Source organism: Solanum lycopersicum, chromosome 6 (assembly GCF_036512215.1).
Source record: "Solanum lycopersicum chromosome 6, SLM_r2.1".
Classification (NCBI taxonomy): domain Eukaryota; kingdom Viridiplantae; phylum Streptophyta; class Magnoliopsida; order Solanales; family Solanaceae; genus Solanum; species Solanum lycopersicum.
The window spans coordinates 23,537,085-23,555,161 of NC_090805.1; the positions used below are offsets into that span (position 1 = coordinate 23,537,085).

General features: G+C 35.1%; 1 protein-coding gene across 1 annotated transcript; it reads left to right on the forward strand.

Annotated features, from left to right (window-relative positions):
• Positions 1 to 3,174: 3,174 nt before the first annotated feature.
• LOC138349286 (uncharacterized) lies at positions 3,175 to 17,647 on the forward strand. Its single transcript, XM_069299606.1, has 4 exons — positions 3,175 to 3,255; positions 3,385 to 3,639; positions 3,807 to 4,023; positions 17,556 to 17,647. Exons 1-4 carry the CDS (start codon positions 3,175 to 3,177, stop codon positions 17,645 to 17,647), a joined length of 645 nt encoding a protein of 214 aa, XP_069155707.1.
• Positions 17,648 to 18,077: the final 430 nt, after the last annotated feature.

Consider the following 18,077-nt stretch of genomic DNA (forward strand, 5'->3'; position numbering starts at 1 on the left):
CTCTTCGTGGATCCATTATGAATATAAAAATACGCGTAAGCATAAATTAGAGAGACTTTTAGAGATAAATATGTAACGCACGAAAAGGATATGAAAGAAGTGAAACGTTCCTAAAAGTTATAGCCTCCTAATCATAGGTGTGACACGCTTCACACCGATGATTAAGACTATACCACGACGGTTTCGTAGACTCCAAAGGATCCTTGAACTTTGTTCTCTAATACAAAGTTTTTCATGCCCGGAGCCTACACCCTGGACGTGGACGGCACTGAATGACCATTGTTTGCCTTGAGCGAACCCTTGTCCTGGCTTACTTAACTCAGTGGAAGACTATGCTAAAATTAGATAAAGTATAAAAGTCATTCTCATAAGATAACTTTCCCCAAAACAAATGGCAATTAAGTCTCAATTTTGTAACATACTAAGTATAAGATGAAGAAGACTCTAAAATTTAACTACTACATTGTCTATGAAGCCTTTAAACTAAAGGAGATGGATGTTGGGACAGACACCACAACATCCTAATTGTCTAAACTAGAAAAGCAATAAAAGGATGTCCTCCGGGATGCAAGGAGGCTCACCAACTAAATCTAAAGTGCTCAACTGGATCAACAGTGCACTACTTGCTGATACTGATTGCCTACGTCTGCAACATGATATGATGCAGGCCAACTGGCATCAGTACATTAAATGTACGACTATGTAAGTTGGAGCGTTAAACACATCTATAAAGCCCGAAATGGATTAAGGACACATCTATAAAGCCCGAAATGGATTAAGGATGAACTTACCTTGGCGCAGCTTGCCTCACAAGATAACAACTCAATAGAAAGCAATAAAGAAATATGTAATATATATATATATATATATATATAACAATATAAACACTTAATTCATTAATGATAAAATAATAATAAACTCAACTTTACTTATATATGTAATTAAAATAATTTCTATGATAGTTTGTCTAACAGACAACCACCAATATAAGTCTAAGTGGTGATACAACGTCTTGCCCGTGCTGCCAGAACTGTCCTATGCCTTGCCATTGGTATATGACCTTACTTAGCTTAGTGGATCCACTAGATTACGTTAAGTGATCATCTAAAAAATTTGAACCGCCAATTCCCATGATGGCTTCATGGTTTAGATAGGGACTTGAGTTTATATGAACTCTCATCCCCACATAGGTGCTAAATAATACCTCCAAATAATACTTTAGCTCATACTTTTAATAAAAACATCCTTCCTTTGGGGGTATATAATTGAGTAAACCCTTTAGCATTTGAAAAGCTCTTTTTTGGAATCAATGTTCCCCTTTTAGTTCAATACTCTTTTGATACTCTTCGTTTCCATTTAATATTAATATGAAACTTTTATAAACCCTTAGGGAATAATTAGTTTCATTATAGGTTTTGATAAATGAACTCAACCTTGCTTTTTACTTAACTTGAAACTGAACTCTTAGGGAATACCTAGTTCCTGTATAGCCTTTGAGAATTTAACTCAACTCTTTACTCTTTGCTCGACTTGTAAGTTGAGACTTAAAACAAAGTGAAAATGATTTTTTAAGACTCTTAGAAAACTTTAAGAACTCACTTTGACTTGCTCCTTAACTCTTAAACTTGACTCTTAACTTCTTTGACTTTGATCTTAGATTCTCTTTAATTGAAGTATGGATTCAAGGATCATAATCTCATGTTTATGGATGATTTCATGATGTTTAGATGTAGTTTAGAGTGTTGGAATCAACAAGGAATGATAGGTACAACATTTAGGAACTACTACGGAAAGATAGAGAAAGAATGGGGTCTCCAAAGGTTCTTGGCACCCTGAGAGGCGCGGGGCGCCAGGGTGTGTCCAACAGACCTTGGTCAGGGGCGCTATGAGAGGCATGAAACGCCAGGGCCTATTAGACAGAGCCTGCCTTGTGGGGCTCTGGCCCGTGCGGCTCCCCAAGGGTTATCTAACGAGACCTTCGACCTTTCTCCTACACTTTTAATCTCTAAACCTTCTAAACTTCCATGGATTTCACCCCAAACACTTTGGATCCCTAAATACCTCATTAACCAATAGAGTAGACCCGAAAATAGTCCGTAAATATTAATCATGCGTACTAAAGATCAACTAAAATTGGACCAACAAGAACTTCACAACTTTTCATTAGGAACTTTAAAATTTTTAATTCAAATAAACTCTAACATGCTGTATTGAATAAATTGGGGTACCCAAGGTTTTGTTGTGTATTAAGATGCATCAAGACTTGGCTTGGGCTACGTGTTGATGCAAAATTGCAAGGTTATAACTTATGCCTCCAGACAGTTGAAGGTTCATGAGATGAATTATCTAACTCATGACTTGGAATTGGTTTTTGTAGTTTTTGCTTTCAAAATATGGCATCACTACTTGTATAGTGTTCATGTGGATATATTCACGGATCACAAGAGCCCCCTATATGTATTTACTCAAATGTAGCTAAATCTCAGACACATGAGGTTGTTAGAATTACTCGAGTATTATGACATGAGTATATTTTACCACCCAAGTAGGCTAATAGGATTTTTGATGCCATAAGCAGGTTGTCCATTGGTAGTAACGCCCATGTTGAAGAAGAAAAGAGGAAGTTAGCTAAGATGTGCAAAGACTTGCATGTTTGGGAGTCAAACGTTTTGATTCCACACAAGGAGGAATAGTGGTGACTAGTAGATCTGAGTCATCATTAGTGTCAGAGGTGAATGAAAAGCAAGACCAAGACCCTATTTTGCTTGATTTGAAGGAAGGTGTCCATAACCAAAGGGTATTGACTTTTGAACAAGGGGGAGATAAGGTGATTATGTACCAAGATAGATTATGTATGTCTAAGGATGATGGACTAATGAGAGGATCTTTGAGAAGGCTAATAGCTCTAGATATTCAATTCATCTGGGTTGCACCAAGACATACCACGATTTGAGAGAAGTATATTGGTTGGAAGGCATGAAGAAAGATACTGATGAGTTTATTGCCAAGTGTTCAAATTGTTAGCAAGTGAAAGACGAGAACAAAAGGCATGGAGGTTTGGCAAAAAATAAAGAACTTCCGGAATGGAAGTGGGAAATGATTAATATGAACTTCATCATAAGCTTGCCAAAATGTCGAAGGCAGCATGATTCTATTTAGGTGATTGTTGATAGAATGACAAATTCAGCTCATTTCTTTCCAGTAAAGACTAGTTATTCGGACAAAGATTATGCTAAGTTGTACCTTAAAGAAGTGGTAAGACTTCATGGAGTTCCAGTCTCCCTTAGTTTATATAGAGGTGCTCAATTTACTACACAGTTCTAGAAATCTTTCAAGAAAGTTTTGAGTTCAAAGGTGAACTTAAGCACTGTTTTTCATCCTCAGATGGATGGACAAGCAAAGTGTACTATAAAGACCTTAGAAGATATGCTGAGAGCTTGTGTGATGGACTTCAAAAGGAATTGGGATGATCATATACATCTCATTGAGATCCCTTCCAACAACAGTCACCATTCAATCATCCAAATGGCTTCTTATGAAGCTCTTTATGGGTATATATGCAAAAATCTTATTGGGTGGTTTGAAATTGGTGAAGCATGGTTAATAGGACCAGATCTAGTTAACCAATCTATGGAGAAGGTGAAAGTGATTCAAGAAAGATTGAAGTAGATTTTGAGGTAAATTATTGAGTGTATCTTGTGGTTTAAACCATAAAAGAAGTTATGAGGTTTGGTAAGAAGTCAGTGGTTCATCCTGTATTCCACATTTCTATTTTGAGGAAGTGCTTGGTGATCCTTCATTGATAGTACCAACAGATAAGGTTGGGATTAAGTGTACTATCCTGTGAAGAAGTTCCGGTTCAGATTTTGGATCGTCAAGTTCACAAGTTGGGGCAAAGGGAAGTTGCTTCAGTCAAGGTCCTGTTTAGGAATCAATTCCCTGAAGAAGTGACTTGGGAAGATGAGGAGGAAATGGAGAAGAGGTATCCACATCTCTTTGAATCTGGAGAAAATGTGGTTTCAGGTACTAAGTTCTCTTCATATCACTTCATAAGACTATGTGTAAGCATGTTATTACTTGCTTTTGTTTGTTGAATGCTGAAATGATATTACTGCCACTTAATGAAAGAGTTCTAATTCGAGGACGAATGTTCCCAAGGGGGATATATTGTACCATCTCGTAACTTGGAACTTTTAAGAACAAGCTAAGAACCAAGAACAAATATTTTTGGAATTAAGTAGAGAAATCTGAAAAATTTTCAAGCTTTCAAAATTGAGTTTTGGTCATTTTCAAACGGTCATAACTCCCATATCAAGAGGAGTTTTGATGAGTTCATTATATGGTTGGAAAGAACATAGAATGATATTTCTATTCACACCAAGTTTGCACAAATCCAATGTCGTACGAAGGAGAGATGCCTTTCAGAAGTTTTTCTATTGGACTGAGGAAAGTCCAATCCCAATTTTAGTAAAGTCAAAGTTGTCTTTTCACCGTAATATTGACTAATTCGTTTTAAAGGTTATTTAGGCGTAAATACAAAGTCTCAAATAAGTTTGACAATAATTCGGAACACTTAGGTCTTGGGAGAAAAGAGAAAAGAAGAGAAAGATCAACAATTTTCCAAGAACTCCAAGATCGTTGCGTAGATTTCGTCATGGGTGATCCTTATCGACGTATGTGATATCATTTGGTGTTGGGTCCTTTCACCCGCACCCCAATTTGATTCAACACAGCAAGTTAGTTTATTTGAATGAAAATCTTGATGTTATTGATGAAAATTTGTAAAGTTCTTGTTGGTAGAATTGTATTGATCTTTAGTACGTCCAATTCATGAAAGTTAAGGAGGCTTAGAGATGAAAAACAGAGAAAAGTCAAAGTTCTCATTAGATAACTCTTTGGGAGCCGTGCCTGCCAGAGCCCCTTAGGTCAGGCTCTGTCCGATAGGCTTTGAAGTGGCGCGCCTTTCCGTACTAGTTCCTAAGTTATGTATCTATCATTCCTAGTTGATTCCAACACTTTATATTACATCAAAACATCATGAAATCATTCATAAAAATGAGAACATCATCCTTAAATCCATAATTCAATTCAAGGGATGCTAAAATGAAAGATAAAGAAGTTAAGAGTGAAGTTTAAAAGTTAAGGAGCAAGTCACAGTGAGTTCTTAAAGTTTTCAAAGAATCTGAAACAATAATTTTAACTTTGTATTAACGCTCAAGTTACAGGTAGAGTAAAGAGTAAAGAGTTGAGTTCATTTCTCGAGAACTATAAGGGAACTATAGATGCCCTAAGGGTTTATAAATGACTCACATTTATGTTAGAAGGAAACCAAGAGTAGTGAATGAGAGTTTTGAACAAAAAGGGGAACAATGTCTCTAAAAAAGAGATTTTCCAAAGATAAAGGGCTCAGTAAATTATCTTAACCCACAGGAAGGATGTTTTATTAAAACTATGAGCAAAAGTATGATTTAGGAGTAGCATTGAGCACTTATGTGACCATGAAAGTTCATATTAACTCAAGTCTCTATGTAACCGTGAAGTCATCATGGGAATTGAAGGATCATACTTTTTAGATAATCACATACGGTAATATAGTCGATCCACTATGCTAAGTAAGGTCTTATATTGATAGCAAGGTATAGGACAGTTCTTGCAGCGTGCGCTAGACGTTGTATCACCACTTAGGCTCATAGTGGTGGTTGTCAATTAGAGAAACTAGCACAGAAATTATATTACTTTCATATATAAGTAAAGTTGAGCTTATTATTGTTTTATCTTTAATGAACTAAGTGTTTACACTGTTTTACCAGTTATATATATATATATATATATATATATATATATCCTGCATATGTCTTTATTACTTTATATTGAGTTGTTATCTTGTGAGTCAAGTAGACCCAAGTTAAGTTTATCCTTAATCTATTTCAAGATTATAGATGTGTTTAGTATTCCAACTCGCATACTGTTACATTCAATGTACTGATGCTAGTTGGCCTGCATTCATAATGGAGACGCATATAACCACAATTAGCATGCAGCGGACCATTGATCCAGTTGACATTCTTGAGGACATCCTTTTATTGCTTTTTTAGTTTAGACCATTAGGATATTGTCGGGTCTATTCCAACATCCATCTCAGTTAGTTTAGAGGCTTTATAGACAATGAACTAGTTCAGTTTTGGAGTATCCTTCATATTATACTTCGTATGTTAAAGTATTGAGACTTAATATCCATTTTCTTCAACACAAGTTATTAACTTATCTTATGAGAATTCCTTTAATTCTTTATCGGTGTTTAGCATAGTCTTCCGCTGTGTTAAGTAAGCTAGGTCAAGCGTTCGCTCAAGGCTAGCAATGCGCGTTGCGTGCTGTCCACGTCCAGGGTGTAGTCTCCGAGTGTGACAATGTGACTTGACGTTGACTCATAAAAACGTATTCAAACAAGGCTAGGTCAAAAAATACATCATCAAAACACATAAACTCATAAGAATAGTCTCCAAACCTCATGGTCGTCCATTGACGTTAGACCTCAAAGCTATTTAAACCAATAATTAAAAGCTATCTCTAATCTTATTAACAAGTTTTTAACTAATAAAACACATGTGAGTCTTTAGTTCATCCTATTTCATGTTGAGGGTGTTTCAAAGGCGGTGTGATAACTGAAAATCCAAAGAACTACTTGAAGTGAGATACTCAATAAATTTAGTAAAGATACAATTTTTGTATTTTTCTTTTTAAGGTTTCTCATTTTCAATGTAATAAAAAGAGCCATAAATCAGAATCTTGACAAAACATCACTCCACTCTCCAACCCATTTTCCATGTCTAGACCCATTTCAACTACACGTGACACGATTTTTTGTAACCTGGGATGTGTAGTCTTCCCAAAGTTGGTCTTGGTCACATTAATTTCCTTGATCCATTTTTTTATATATAAATATAGTAGACAAAAACCAGGCACAACTTTTCACTTCATTAATTGAAAACTCTTCATCATCCTAACACAGATGAGGTCCTATGAACTCCTCATGTTTGACAAAACCTAAAGTTATTTTTAGAATGAAAAGAAACCTTTATGAAAACTTTATGATTTTATTTCCAATTTTTTGTTTTTATATATATGTTAGAATTCTCTTAAATATTTTTAATTCTGAATGTTATAATTTTGTACATTTTTTTTAGTTCTAAATAGTTAAGTGATATTTTTATTATTATTATTATTGTTATTATTATTATTATTATTATTATTATTATTGTATATATTATTGAGGTTCTTTGTGTGTGTCCCACAATCCCACAACCAATGTCGTAGGCTTATTTTAGGGTATTATGGGTAGTTGAAGTTTGACGATTGTATTCGTTGATCATCCTCAGCTTGTGGTGTACCTTATTTTTTTATTTGTGAATCTTTTTGGAGAATGTTTATACTAAGTCTAGTGTTAGGCTGGTGAATTCCATAGACTTACTTCCATTTAGAGTTTTTAGGCCTTGTAATCTCACTGATGTCACTTAGGATATCTTTGCTTCCTGTAGACCGACATAGTAGACCTGAATTCTGATAATTTTTGCCTTAGTTAGGGAGTAACACTATTCTTGGAACAATATGTCCATGAATCCCATATTTTCGACTGTTCTAGTGTCTCTAATTTTTTGTGTGGAGTATACTCACCAATTATGGTTGAATATGGTTCGTGCTAAAGTTATTTATTGATGACACGCTTATTGGGGGTACTCCATGTTATGTTTATCGGACCGATTATCCTATTTCATGCTAGTTCGCCTCTATTCTTGTTCATGTCCCCCAATTAATCCCATTGGGCGTGTTTCTATTCCTCGCCTTTGTATCATAGGATTGGTTCAAGTCATAGATTTCTTTAGTCGTGGTTCAAGTGTCCACTGTGATTTGGAGTCATGGTTCAAGTCCACCGCTTCTTCAACTTGGTTCAAGTCAATAACTACTCTCACCTCGGTTCAAGTTCTTCTTCATATTTATAGATGGTTGGTGCCCGGGATTACCCTTACCGTTCAAGTCCTTCATCCTCAATATTCAATTCTATTAAGGTCCATAACCCCTGTCAGATCTAGATGAGCTTCAGGCATATGGATTGGTTCGTTTCGAGTCCTCAAAATTTGTGGAAATCTTTGAAATTTTGTTGGATCCTTTTGTTTTATTCTGAACTCTTCATTGTACATGTCGTCCTTATAGGAGTTTGCTCAGGTCTTATTGTTTGCTTGCCCACGAGTGTACCCTCCGGGTTTATGCGAGCCTAGTCGAATTTCGATAGTTATTCTCATTTTCTTTGTGTTTTAGTAGACTCGTGTGGGTACCTATTTTTTTGTACTCATACTAGACTCTACATCTGTGTGCATGATATAGCTCACAATACGAGCTACACGCGTTGACATCGAGCCTGCAACAGTTTGATTTGGAGATGGGGATGAGAAATTGTGTTTTGCGCTATTCCTCTCTCTCCCTTTCTTTCTATCTCTCTCTCTCTCTCTCTCGCTCTCGCTCTCGCTCTCTCCAAATATTGACTTGTATTTTGCTCTTTGAGATAATTTTGTTTTTGTGGTCCACTTTTGGGAATTGTATTCATTTTTTTAGTAGCTCTCTACATGTTAATTGTAGGTTCTGGAAGGATCTCTTATCTGTATATATTTTGGCTTGCTTCCGGTTCTTCATATATGATTCCTGTTATTTATGTTATTGTTTTAGTTTGAGTTTAGTTTCTGCCCTCAAACCCATTACATTTAGTTTCAATATAGGGGTTGGCTTTCCTACATATGGGTTATATAAGGCGCCATCATGACTTGAGGAATAAGATCGTAACTTAACTAATCATAAAACTACCCCGCTACACTTACACTACTCTTAAACTACCCCACTCTCCCTTACCCCTTACATATCACTACCTAGAATTGCAAAATACAAAGAAAAGAAAAATAAATAATTAGCAAACAATACTCCCCTATAAAAACCCATCAATATATACACTACAAAAACATACAATACAACAAATGGAAAAAAAAACTTATATTATTTCTTTCTAGAGATGCCGAAACTATAACACCACGTACTAACATACCTTCAAACACACGGAATAAAAAAGACAAAAGAAAATCACAACAGGATTAAATTTGAGTTCGAGTTTTCCTTTCATGGTTCTAAATTCGTAGTTTCTATTGTGGTCTTTTCTCTGGGAATTAATTTTACATAAGGTAACACTTGATTTTCATTATCTGATTTAATTTCGCAATAATATAATACACGATTCTCAAGTTATAAAGTTGTTTAAATTATATGTTCCTAAATGACGTTACAATAATTAAATGAGTTGACATTTTTATGTGTTAAATATTAGAGCAAATTCGGCATAGCACGTAATTATTCCTTGCACACTTAAATGCCATATTTTAACTTGTATCGGTTATTGGTTTCAGAATGTCTCTGTCGTTAATTCTTGTATATTACACATTTGGATTCAAGTATAATTTTATCATCATTGACTTATGTTTGGGAGTATTTATATTCACAAGGAACTTTTTATGAGTTATTATTTTTCGTGCTTTTTGATTTGGTAGCTGTTCAAGTGTGTTAAATGAGACAACACTATTTAAGGCTTCATAGAATTTGGTATTCAAGTGATAAAACTAGAAATTTTAGATTCAAAATATTTGAAGATTAATGTGGATGTCTTGAAAAATATATTTGATAAAAAAAACTCGTTAATCATTACTAATTAATTATTAAACGATGTTTCATATTATAATAATAGAGAAAGCGTATAATCCTTTTTTTAGAATTAAGGATATACACAAATGTGGCATATTAAAAGTTTCCAATTCCGTATTTTTTAAAATTATTTTGCAAGATCGACAATAATAATACCATGCAACCATTAGGATCTAAAGACCTTTAAACATTTTTTTTGAAAATATAAACAAATTAGTATTTTGTGGTAAGATTTGAAAGCATCTCTACAAATACGTCACACACTAATAAAATAAAACGGTTATATAAGTTCAAAATAAATCCAACAATAAGGGGAGTGTCTCTGTCACACACTGATCATATACTCTGGACGTGAACGACACTCTAAGACCATTGTTGGTCTCGAACGGACCCTTGTCTTGATTTACTTACTTAGCGGAAGACTGAAATACAGTAGATAAGTCAAGAAATAACTTTAAAATAATACTTAGCCAAAGTGGAAACTCAAGTCTTAATCGTTTGCAAATGAATTGAAAAGACCAAAGAAAGTAACACTATTTGTACATGAAGCCTCTAAAATAAAGAGGGATTTCGGGAAACGACTCTGAATCATCCTAACAACTGAAAACTTAAAACAATAATTTGAATGATAAAGATGTCCTCTGGAATGAAGGGAGGCTCACCAGCTGACTCTGAGTTGCTCATTGCATCAACGGTACACTGAATGTTGATCCTAGTTGCCTGCATCTATATTATGGTACGAAGCAGGTCAACTCACATCACTACTTTGAATGTACGAGTATGTAAGTTGGATTGCTAAATCACTTAATCTTGAAGAGAGTAACAAGGAAAACTTACCTTGGCTCTTCTCAACTCATAAATAACATAACTCAATATAACTAACTCATTCATTATAAAGCAGTTTAAAACATGTTCAATATAAAGAAAGGAAAACTATTTAAAATATAATGTCAACTCATAATCATAAAATAATAAAAACATATCATGCTTCCTCTCAAAGTCTACTTGGGCAACGCATGAATGAAGTCCCCTACCCCCACTCATAAGAAGAACCCCTTGAGGAACCATGCAATTGCTATTGTGGGAGTTTTTCAAACTGACAATCATCACTTAAGAGCTATAGCAATGATAAAACACTCTACCTCATGCTCTTAAGGATCATCATATACCTTGCTATTAGTATAGGGAGCTAACTCACTAAGTGGATCAACTAGCTTAACTTATGTGACCATCTAAAAAGTCTAACCCATTAATAACCATGATGGCTACATAGTTCATGGAAACTTGATTTGTTATGAACTCACATCCCCATATCGTTTCTCAATACTACCTCCAAAAATATATTTAGCTCCTGAGGTTTTAAAACAACTTCTTTATTTGGGTTGAGATAATTGCTCAACATTTAGCTTTAAAAGTTCTCTTGGAATTAAAGTTCCCTTTTCTTACTCAAAACTCTTTCGAGAAATTTTAGTTTCCTCTTATCTTAAATGTGTAAAACATTTTTAAATTCTTAGAGACTGCTTAGTTCCCTTATAACTTTTGAGAAATTAACTCAATTTTTTCTCTTTCATTAGATTGAAACATGAGTCTTAAAACAAAGTTAGAACGTTGTTAAAGATCCTTGAGAACTCTTATGAACTTTACCTTAACTTGCTTTTTAACTTCTAGACTTGACTCTTAACTTCTTTGTTTTTGATCTTAAGTTTTCTTGAATTGGATTATCGATTCAAGGTTCATGATCTCATGTTTATGGATAATTTCATGATGCTTAGATGTACCTTAGAGTGTTAGAATCAATTAGTAATCGTAGATACATCACTTAGGAGCTAGCTCAAAAAGATGGGGCGAAATGGGGTGAATAGACCTCCTTAGGGCTCTGAGAGGCATGGGGCCCCTGGCCCCAAACTTCAGAAGCCAAGTTGGGGCGCTCTGGCTGGCGCACCGCCCCAAGGACTTATGGACCGCCATTTGCGATTTTTCTCCTCCATTTTTCATCTCTAAACCCTCTAAACTTCCATGATTATTTTCCCTAAACACATAGGATAAGTTAGTACCCTCAATACCAATAGATTTAACTCGAAAAACAACCCAGAAACATGAGGCATCCAACAAAATAAACCAACAACAATTAAACAATATTCTTGAAGAACTTCACTTTTTATCATTCAACCAACTCAAAAATCAATGAATTCAAATACCTTTTTAGGGATCACCCTCAAAGAATTCCATAAGTCAAACTTCGATGATCTTGAACGTTCTTGCTTCTTCTTCTCCTGTCTCCTCTTTTCTCCTCTTCTTTTTTCTTCTCTCAAAACCCTAACACTTCTGGTAAAAGTATAAACTGATTTAATTCAGCTTTATGCCCTAATTAATTAAAAACAAAATAAATTAATAGGGTAATGAAAAGACCAAACTACCCCTTACAAATCCGGATTGGGCTTCCTTTAATCCAACAACCCATTTATGAAAGACATATCTCACTCATACGAGCTTCGAATCGCAAAAACTTAGAAGTGTTTGAAAGATTTTTCCAAGGGATTTCCAACTGTATATTCAAATACACCGTACTCATTCTGAGCTGGGAGATACGGCTGTTAAGAGTTGACCGAAAACTCATTTTTTCCTAACACAAGAAAATTTCAGATTTTAATTCATTCCAAAACTGATTATTTCTACTTCTAAGCTTCTTCCTAGAAATTTCAAATGTGTGAGACATTACATTCTTATTTTTATTTAAGCTAATACATATGATATACACAAAAATATCTATATGCATACAAAAATCAATAATGAAATCGTACTAGAACCACAGGAGTCGAGGGGTGCGTTACACCCTTCCCTCGATCAACAGATTTCCTTACCTAGACTCCTAGTTCGCAGATGAATAAAATAAAGAGTCAACTTTATTTTCGCTTAGGTTCAAAATAAGGTGACTCGGAATACAAAAACTTAATTACAAATGGTGACTCAATACAATAAACAATCCCTTTTTGAAATATCACTTAAATTGAAAAAACTTTTTTTCAAAACTATTGTTTTGATAAACAATGTTGTGAGAGAAAATGTGTCTCATTTGTTAATATATTATGACAGAAGAAGCGAAGGAGGTTGTACTTGATTCTAATGGTGTCTTGCAGTTTGGAGGCAGGTTTTGTGTGCCCAAGGGGTCGGGGGAGTTGATTAGACTGATTTTTAAGGAGGGATGCTGCTCATGATATTCTATCAATCTGGGTGTGACAAAGATGTATCCCGATGTGAGACAGCACTACTAGTGGTATGGTATGAACATGGATATTGCTGATTATTTTCCGAGGTGTTTGACTTTTTAACAGGTTAGGTGTTAGAACCAACAACCTAGAGGTATGTCTTATAGGATGCCTATTCCTTCCTGAAAGTCAGAGAAAATCACTATTGAATTTTTTTTGGACTACCTGCCACCGTGGGTGATTATGACTCCATTTAGGTTGTTGTTGATAGGTTGAAAAAGTTTGTGCCAATTTCATCCCAGTATCGGTGAAGTGTAAAGTGGAGAATTTAGCCGAGCTTTATATTATTCAAATTTTTTGATTTTATGGAGTCCTAGTTTATATTGTCTCTAATAGAGGTTCAATGTTCACTTCCCATTTCTTGTAAGTATTGCAAAAATGGTTTTCGTACTCAGTTAGATATGATTATAACCTTCCACTCTATGAAAGATGGTCAGCCTGATTGGAAAATTTTTTGTTGAAGGACATGCTTCGAACTTAAGTGGTTAATTTTTGTTCTATATGGGACCAATATTTCCCCTTATCAGAGTTTTCCTACAACAACAATTATCATTCAACTATTAAGATGACCCCATTTTGAGGCGTAGTATGGCATGTAGTGTAGATCTATGAACAGATGTTTTGATTAAGCTCGGATTGATTCATTTAATACAAACTTGCTTAGAAATGCTATGAAGCAGTTTCGTATGATAAAGGGAATATTGTTGACAACACAGAGTTTACAGAAGAGTAATGCAGATCTGATAATTTGAGTGTTAGTGTTCATGGAGAGTTCTCACGTTTGACTTTGATTATCACCCATCAATGGTGTGATAAGGTTCAAAAAGAAGGCAAAGCTTAGCTCTAGATTCATTCGACCCTTTGAGATATTATTTAATGTTGGAGTGGTGTACTATGTGTTGGCCTTCCCGCCTAGCTTGTCTATTGTGATCCCGTGTTTTCATGGTTCTATGCTTTGTAATTTCCTAAAAGATGAGTCCCATGGACATTCCCTTGATACAGTTTAGTTGGGTATAAATTTTGGTATTTAGGAGGAGCCTATAATTACTTTTGACGGGCAGAGCAAGCATCATTGAGACAAAGTTAGATAGTGTGACATATATCTTCAGATTTTTGAAGCTCCAAGTACTTTCATTAGTCTTATGTCTGAGGATGAAAATATGTTTTAGTGGTTCATACTATGATGACTTTTCCACGGAAATTACCATTTTCCCTCTCGATGTTAGCCTCAAGTCATTTGTTATTTTGTTAGAAAGTTTGGTTTTAAACTTCGAGTTAAAAGTTAAGAATTTGGTATGTGTTGAGTATGAAAGGCTAAGTTGTTAAGAAAGTGGTTTTTGGTGTCTTTTGAAGTTTTGAGTTTTGGAATGAGTAACAATTCTTAACTTTAACTCTTCAATTACCCATATATGAGTTTAAATCAAGATTTTTGGTTGATATGTTGGGATTTCTTCATGAACTAGAGTTTTGAAGTAAAACTGTGTTATCAACTAATTTTTAGTTCCATTTTTAAAACTAACTTCTCTAATGAGTTCCTAAAGTCTTGAGTAATGATTTCACGTATTGGTTGTCCGGATTCAAACCTCCATTTTGATATAGGTTTTGTGTTTAATGACCCATCTTAAAGGGGGATATACATGGGTATTGTTATTTCCAAGAAATTATTTTGAATAATTACTTATTAATAGATTGTGTGGCTTTGGAAGTAGTTCATAAAGGGAAGAGTCAACTATTTGAGTAATTTTTGATTGATTTAAGGCAAGTGGCTTCTTGTACCATGCATTCTTATTGAGTTTTTATGCTTCCTTTGTTGCTTGTGTTCTGGGAGTAATGGGGATAGCGTGAAGGGTTATATTATCCACATGGTACACCTAAATTAAAAATGGGGTTGAAATGAAAAAGTCTATGTAGAACAGTATGATGTGAATTGCCTAGATGTAACCCTTAATTATTTAATGATTAAATGCTTGGAAACACGAATGTAGACTTGAATTGTGCAAATTTTCGTCTCTCATATGTGTTTTGATATTTCTTGTAAGCTTTGATCTTTGAAAACTTTGATGATAAACATGTTGAGTTATTAAACCGGATAACTATCAGCAAGTGTTATTATGTTAAGGTCTCTGCCGGAGAGTGTTATTTTTTCATGGTCCTTCCCGCTAGTGTTATTATGCTTGAAGTCTTGGCTAAGACAAGTTAATATGTCTAGGTATTTTCTTGTGAGTGTTGTTTTGTTGAGGTCTTCTGATAACTCGACATATTGGACTCATTTAGGTCTATATTTAAATAGAAATAGTGTCCTCAAATGTTTATTTTATCTCAATATCTGACGAAAACTCTTAAGTTTAAGGTATTTGAGAATTTAAGGAAAGCGTGGACACTATGTCGCAAAAAGACTGAGAAAAGTATAGAATTGAAAGTCTGAGCATCGCCAAGCCAACTTGTTGAATCGCCAATTCGCATGCATTCTGCCTTTTGTTCCAGTGTGCTGAGACTTGTAGCAAAGGGTCAAAGCGACGGAAAATAGGAGCAGTCGGTGCCTCGCCGAGTATCTCCACGAAGCAGTGTCTCATCGGCCAATGAACCAATTCACGCTGATACAGAAGATTGTACACGAAGGCAGTGAAACACAATAAATGGAAAATCGCGAGTCAACCAGCAATTCCATTTAAACTCGTTATATGATCTAATGCAGCAAAAATTCAAAAGCTATAGATACTATTAGAGTTGTAGTTTATAGAGAAGAATTCAGTTTTAGAGAATTCTAAAATAGACAAGCACAATATCATATTTTCTTAGTACTTTTTCATATTTTACTTTCAAGTTTTGTAAGGGTTTTGAAAACATGAAGAAAAAAGGGTTTCTTCTTTTTCAATTTGAAAGTGGGTCTCCTGGATTTTTTCTCTTTGCTCAAATAAAGACTTATTTCTCATACCCATTTGATTCAAACATCATTCAAGGTTTAATTTCTATTTCTTGATGTGTGGCTAAAACCCCATTCTTGGGGGTGTGATTTAGCAAATATGGGTTAATATTATTGTTGGGTCTTGCTTTTTGGTAGATTAAATGTAGTTTTTAATAGTGATGTCGTCGAGAGGTTGTGGTTTAATCTATTGGATTTCTAGTTGTAAAAATAAGTTCACCCATTTGTTTTTGGATTTATCAAGAGAAATTTCGCTAAACTAAGACAACTACATCGATGGCCTAAGGAGTGGTTCGACATGAGGTTCATCCCGAGAGGGTGAGCCCTAGTCTCATATCCTAAGACCCTGCTCAAGAGAGTGAGTGGGTTAAGGCTTAGAATTGTGTTCATGCAAAATATCAGTGTACGAGAGGAACCAAGGTGAAACGGGGTAAGGTGCTCCATAGAGAACTTATTTACATATAAAGCTTAGCCTTGTCAGTATTTTCTACAAATATTCTATAGAAAGCATGTACAAAATAATAAAGAAAATATGTATTTACGATCGTATTCCAAGAATTCCCTCATTTCATTGTTTATATTATCTTGTTTTTAGCTATTTTTATAACTTATGCAGTCCCTCTAATCTGGTATTTGACACTTTCATGCCTACCCTCAATTTATAACGTTTTCAATCATTAATTTTGTTAGCTTCGCTAAATTAGAATAAAGTTCTAGTAAACTAAAACTTTTCACTATCGCTCCCTTGGGACACAACCCCAACCCTCTGTTGAATTACTATATTATTGACGATTGTAGACACTTAAATTGGAAATTGTGTCGTTGGTCACAATAAGAATTAAAATGGTGTTGTTGTCCGGGAGTGGTGTTAAGTGAAAATGTAGTTAATTAGAGATTTTGTTTTTCTTAGTTTAGTTTTACTAATATTAGTGTCGTTTGGTTTTTCTCGTCTAAAGATAAACCAGAGAAACAAGAATAGACTATCACTACGGGTATCACACAGATTATTCGCTCCTGCATCTATTTAACATCAGAAATAACCTGCTGACATTCTAATAGGAAGGGGAGGAGACAATTCCAGAATAATGGCTGATGTTTAATTGAATATTGCATCCATGTTCATCTAATGGGATATATGATAAGAGTCAGCTAAATTGCTTCTATCGGGGCCTCAGACTCGAAATAGAAGCATAGATTCTGAGGGAGGTATGCTCAACCAACCCTACAAAGTCGTCGCAACACTACTTGACAACATGATTGAAACAAAAAAAGAAGCCCAGAAGAAATATGAATGGGACAAATTGGTGACTGAAGTAGATGTTCTATCCAAACGACTGATAGGATTAGAAGAACAACCCATGGAAAGGGAAAAGAACTTCTCCCTTCAAGGAGTCAAGAAGAACAACCCATGGAAAGGGAAAAGAACTTCTCCTTTCAAGAAGGCAAGCAGGGGAAGAGGCATGAGGGTGTGCAAAGTGACGATGCCATTTCACCCATCCGACCAAACCTCAAAGAGCATGACAATAAATTGAATAACATGAACAAAAACATTGAAATGCTAAATAAAGTAACTATTTTAAACTCCATGACCATTCAGTTGCATAATGCTCAGATCACCTATTTGATGACAGGTCACTATCCTCCATTCAATGAAGACTCACCTAAATACACTATGGGTGACTCTGAGGATGAAGAGTTGTTATTGACTGGCATCGTGTCATGACGTTAACTCAATTGTTTGGAAGGCAATCCAAAACCCCATATTATATCATATTTGTATATTGATGAAATAATAGTATATTGGTTTTACAGATTAAAGTGTGGTAGGTGCTCTAAGGGTGCATGGCGGCAGGAAAAGGTCAAGTTGGCGAGTCGTTGAAGAAGTCAGTGATCTATCCTATTCTGCCGTTAGACTCAAGATATCTTCAAAAAGTAGAGTCTGTAAAAATCGGCAAGCTCGAGAAAGTTATGGCAAATCGCCAGCCAGATTGGCGACCCCGATGGTTACCACCATTTGAACATCCAAATTTTTTTGAGATTTTTTGTAAAACTCAACGAAGTAAAAGTTTGTTTTGTGATACGCCGAATGATTCAGATGTGAACATGTTGTCTCCAAATGGGAACAAACTATACAAGTCACAGGCTAGTGCGCA

What these genes read in the sequence shown, in the direction of transcription:
- LOC138349286 (XM_069299606.1), top strand. Translation starts at nt 3,175, where the DNA reads ATGACAAATTCAGCTCATTTCTTTCCAGTAAAGACTAGTTATTCGGAC. An exon ending in AGTTGTACCTTAAAGAAGTG is followed by an intron (nt 3,256 to 3,384) that starts GTAAGACTTCAT and finishes TTTCATCCTCAG; the next exon opens with ATGGATGGACAAGCAAAGTG. An exon ending in TGGAGAAAATGTGGTTTCAG is followed by an intron (nt 4,024 to 17,555) that starts GTACTAAGTTCT and finishes ATTTGATGACAG; the next exon opens with GTCACTATCCTCCATTCAAT.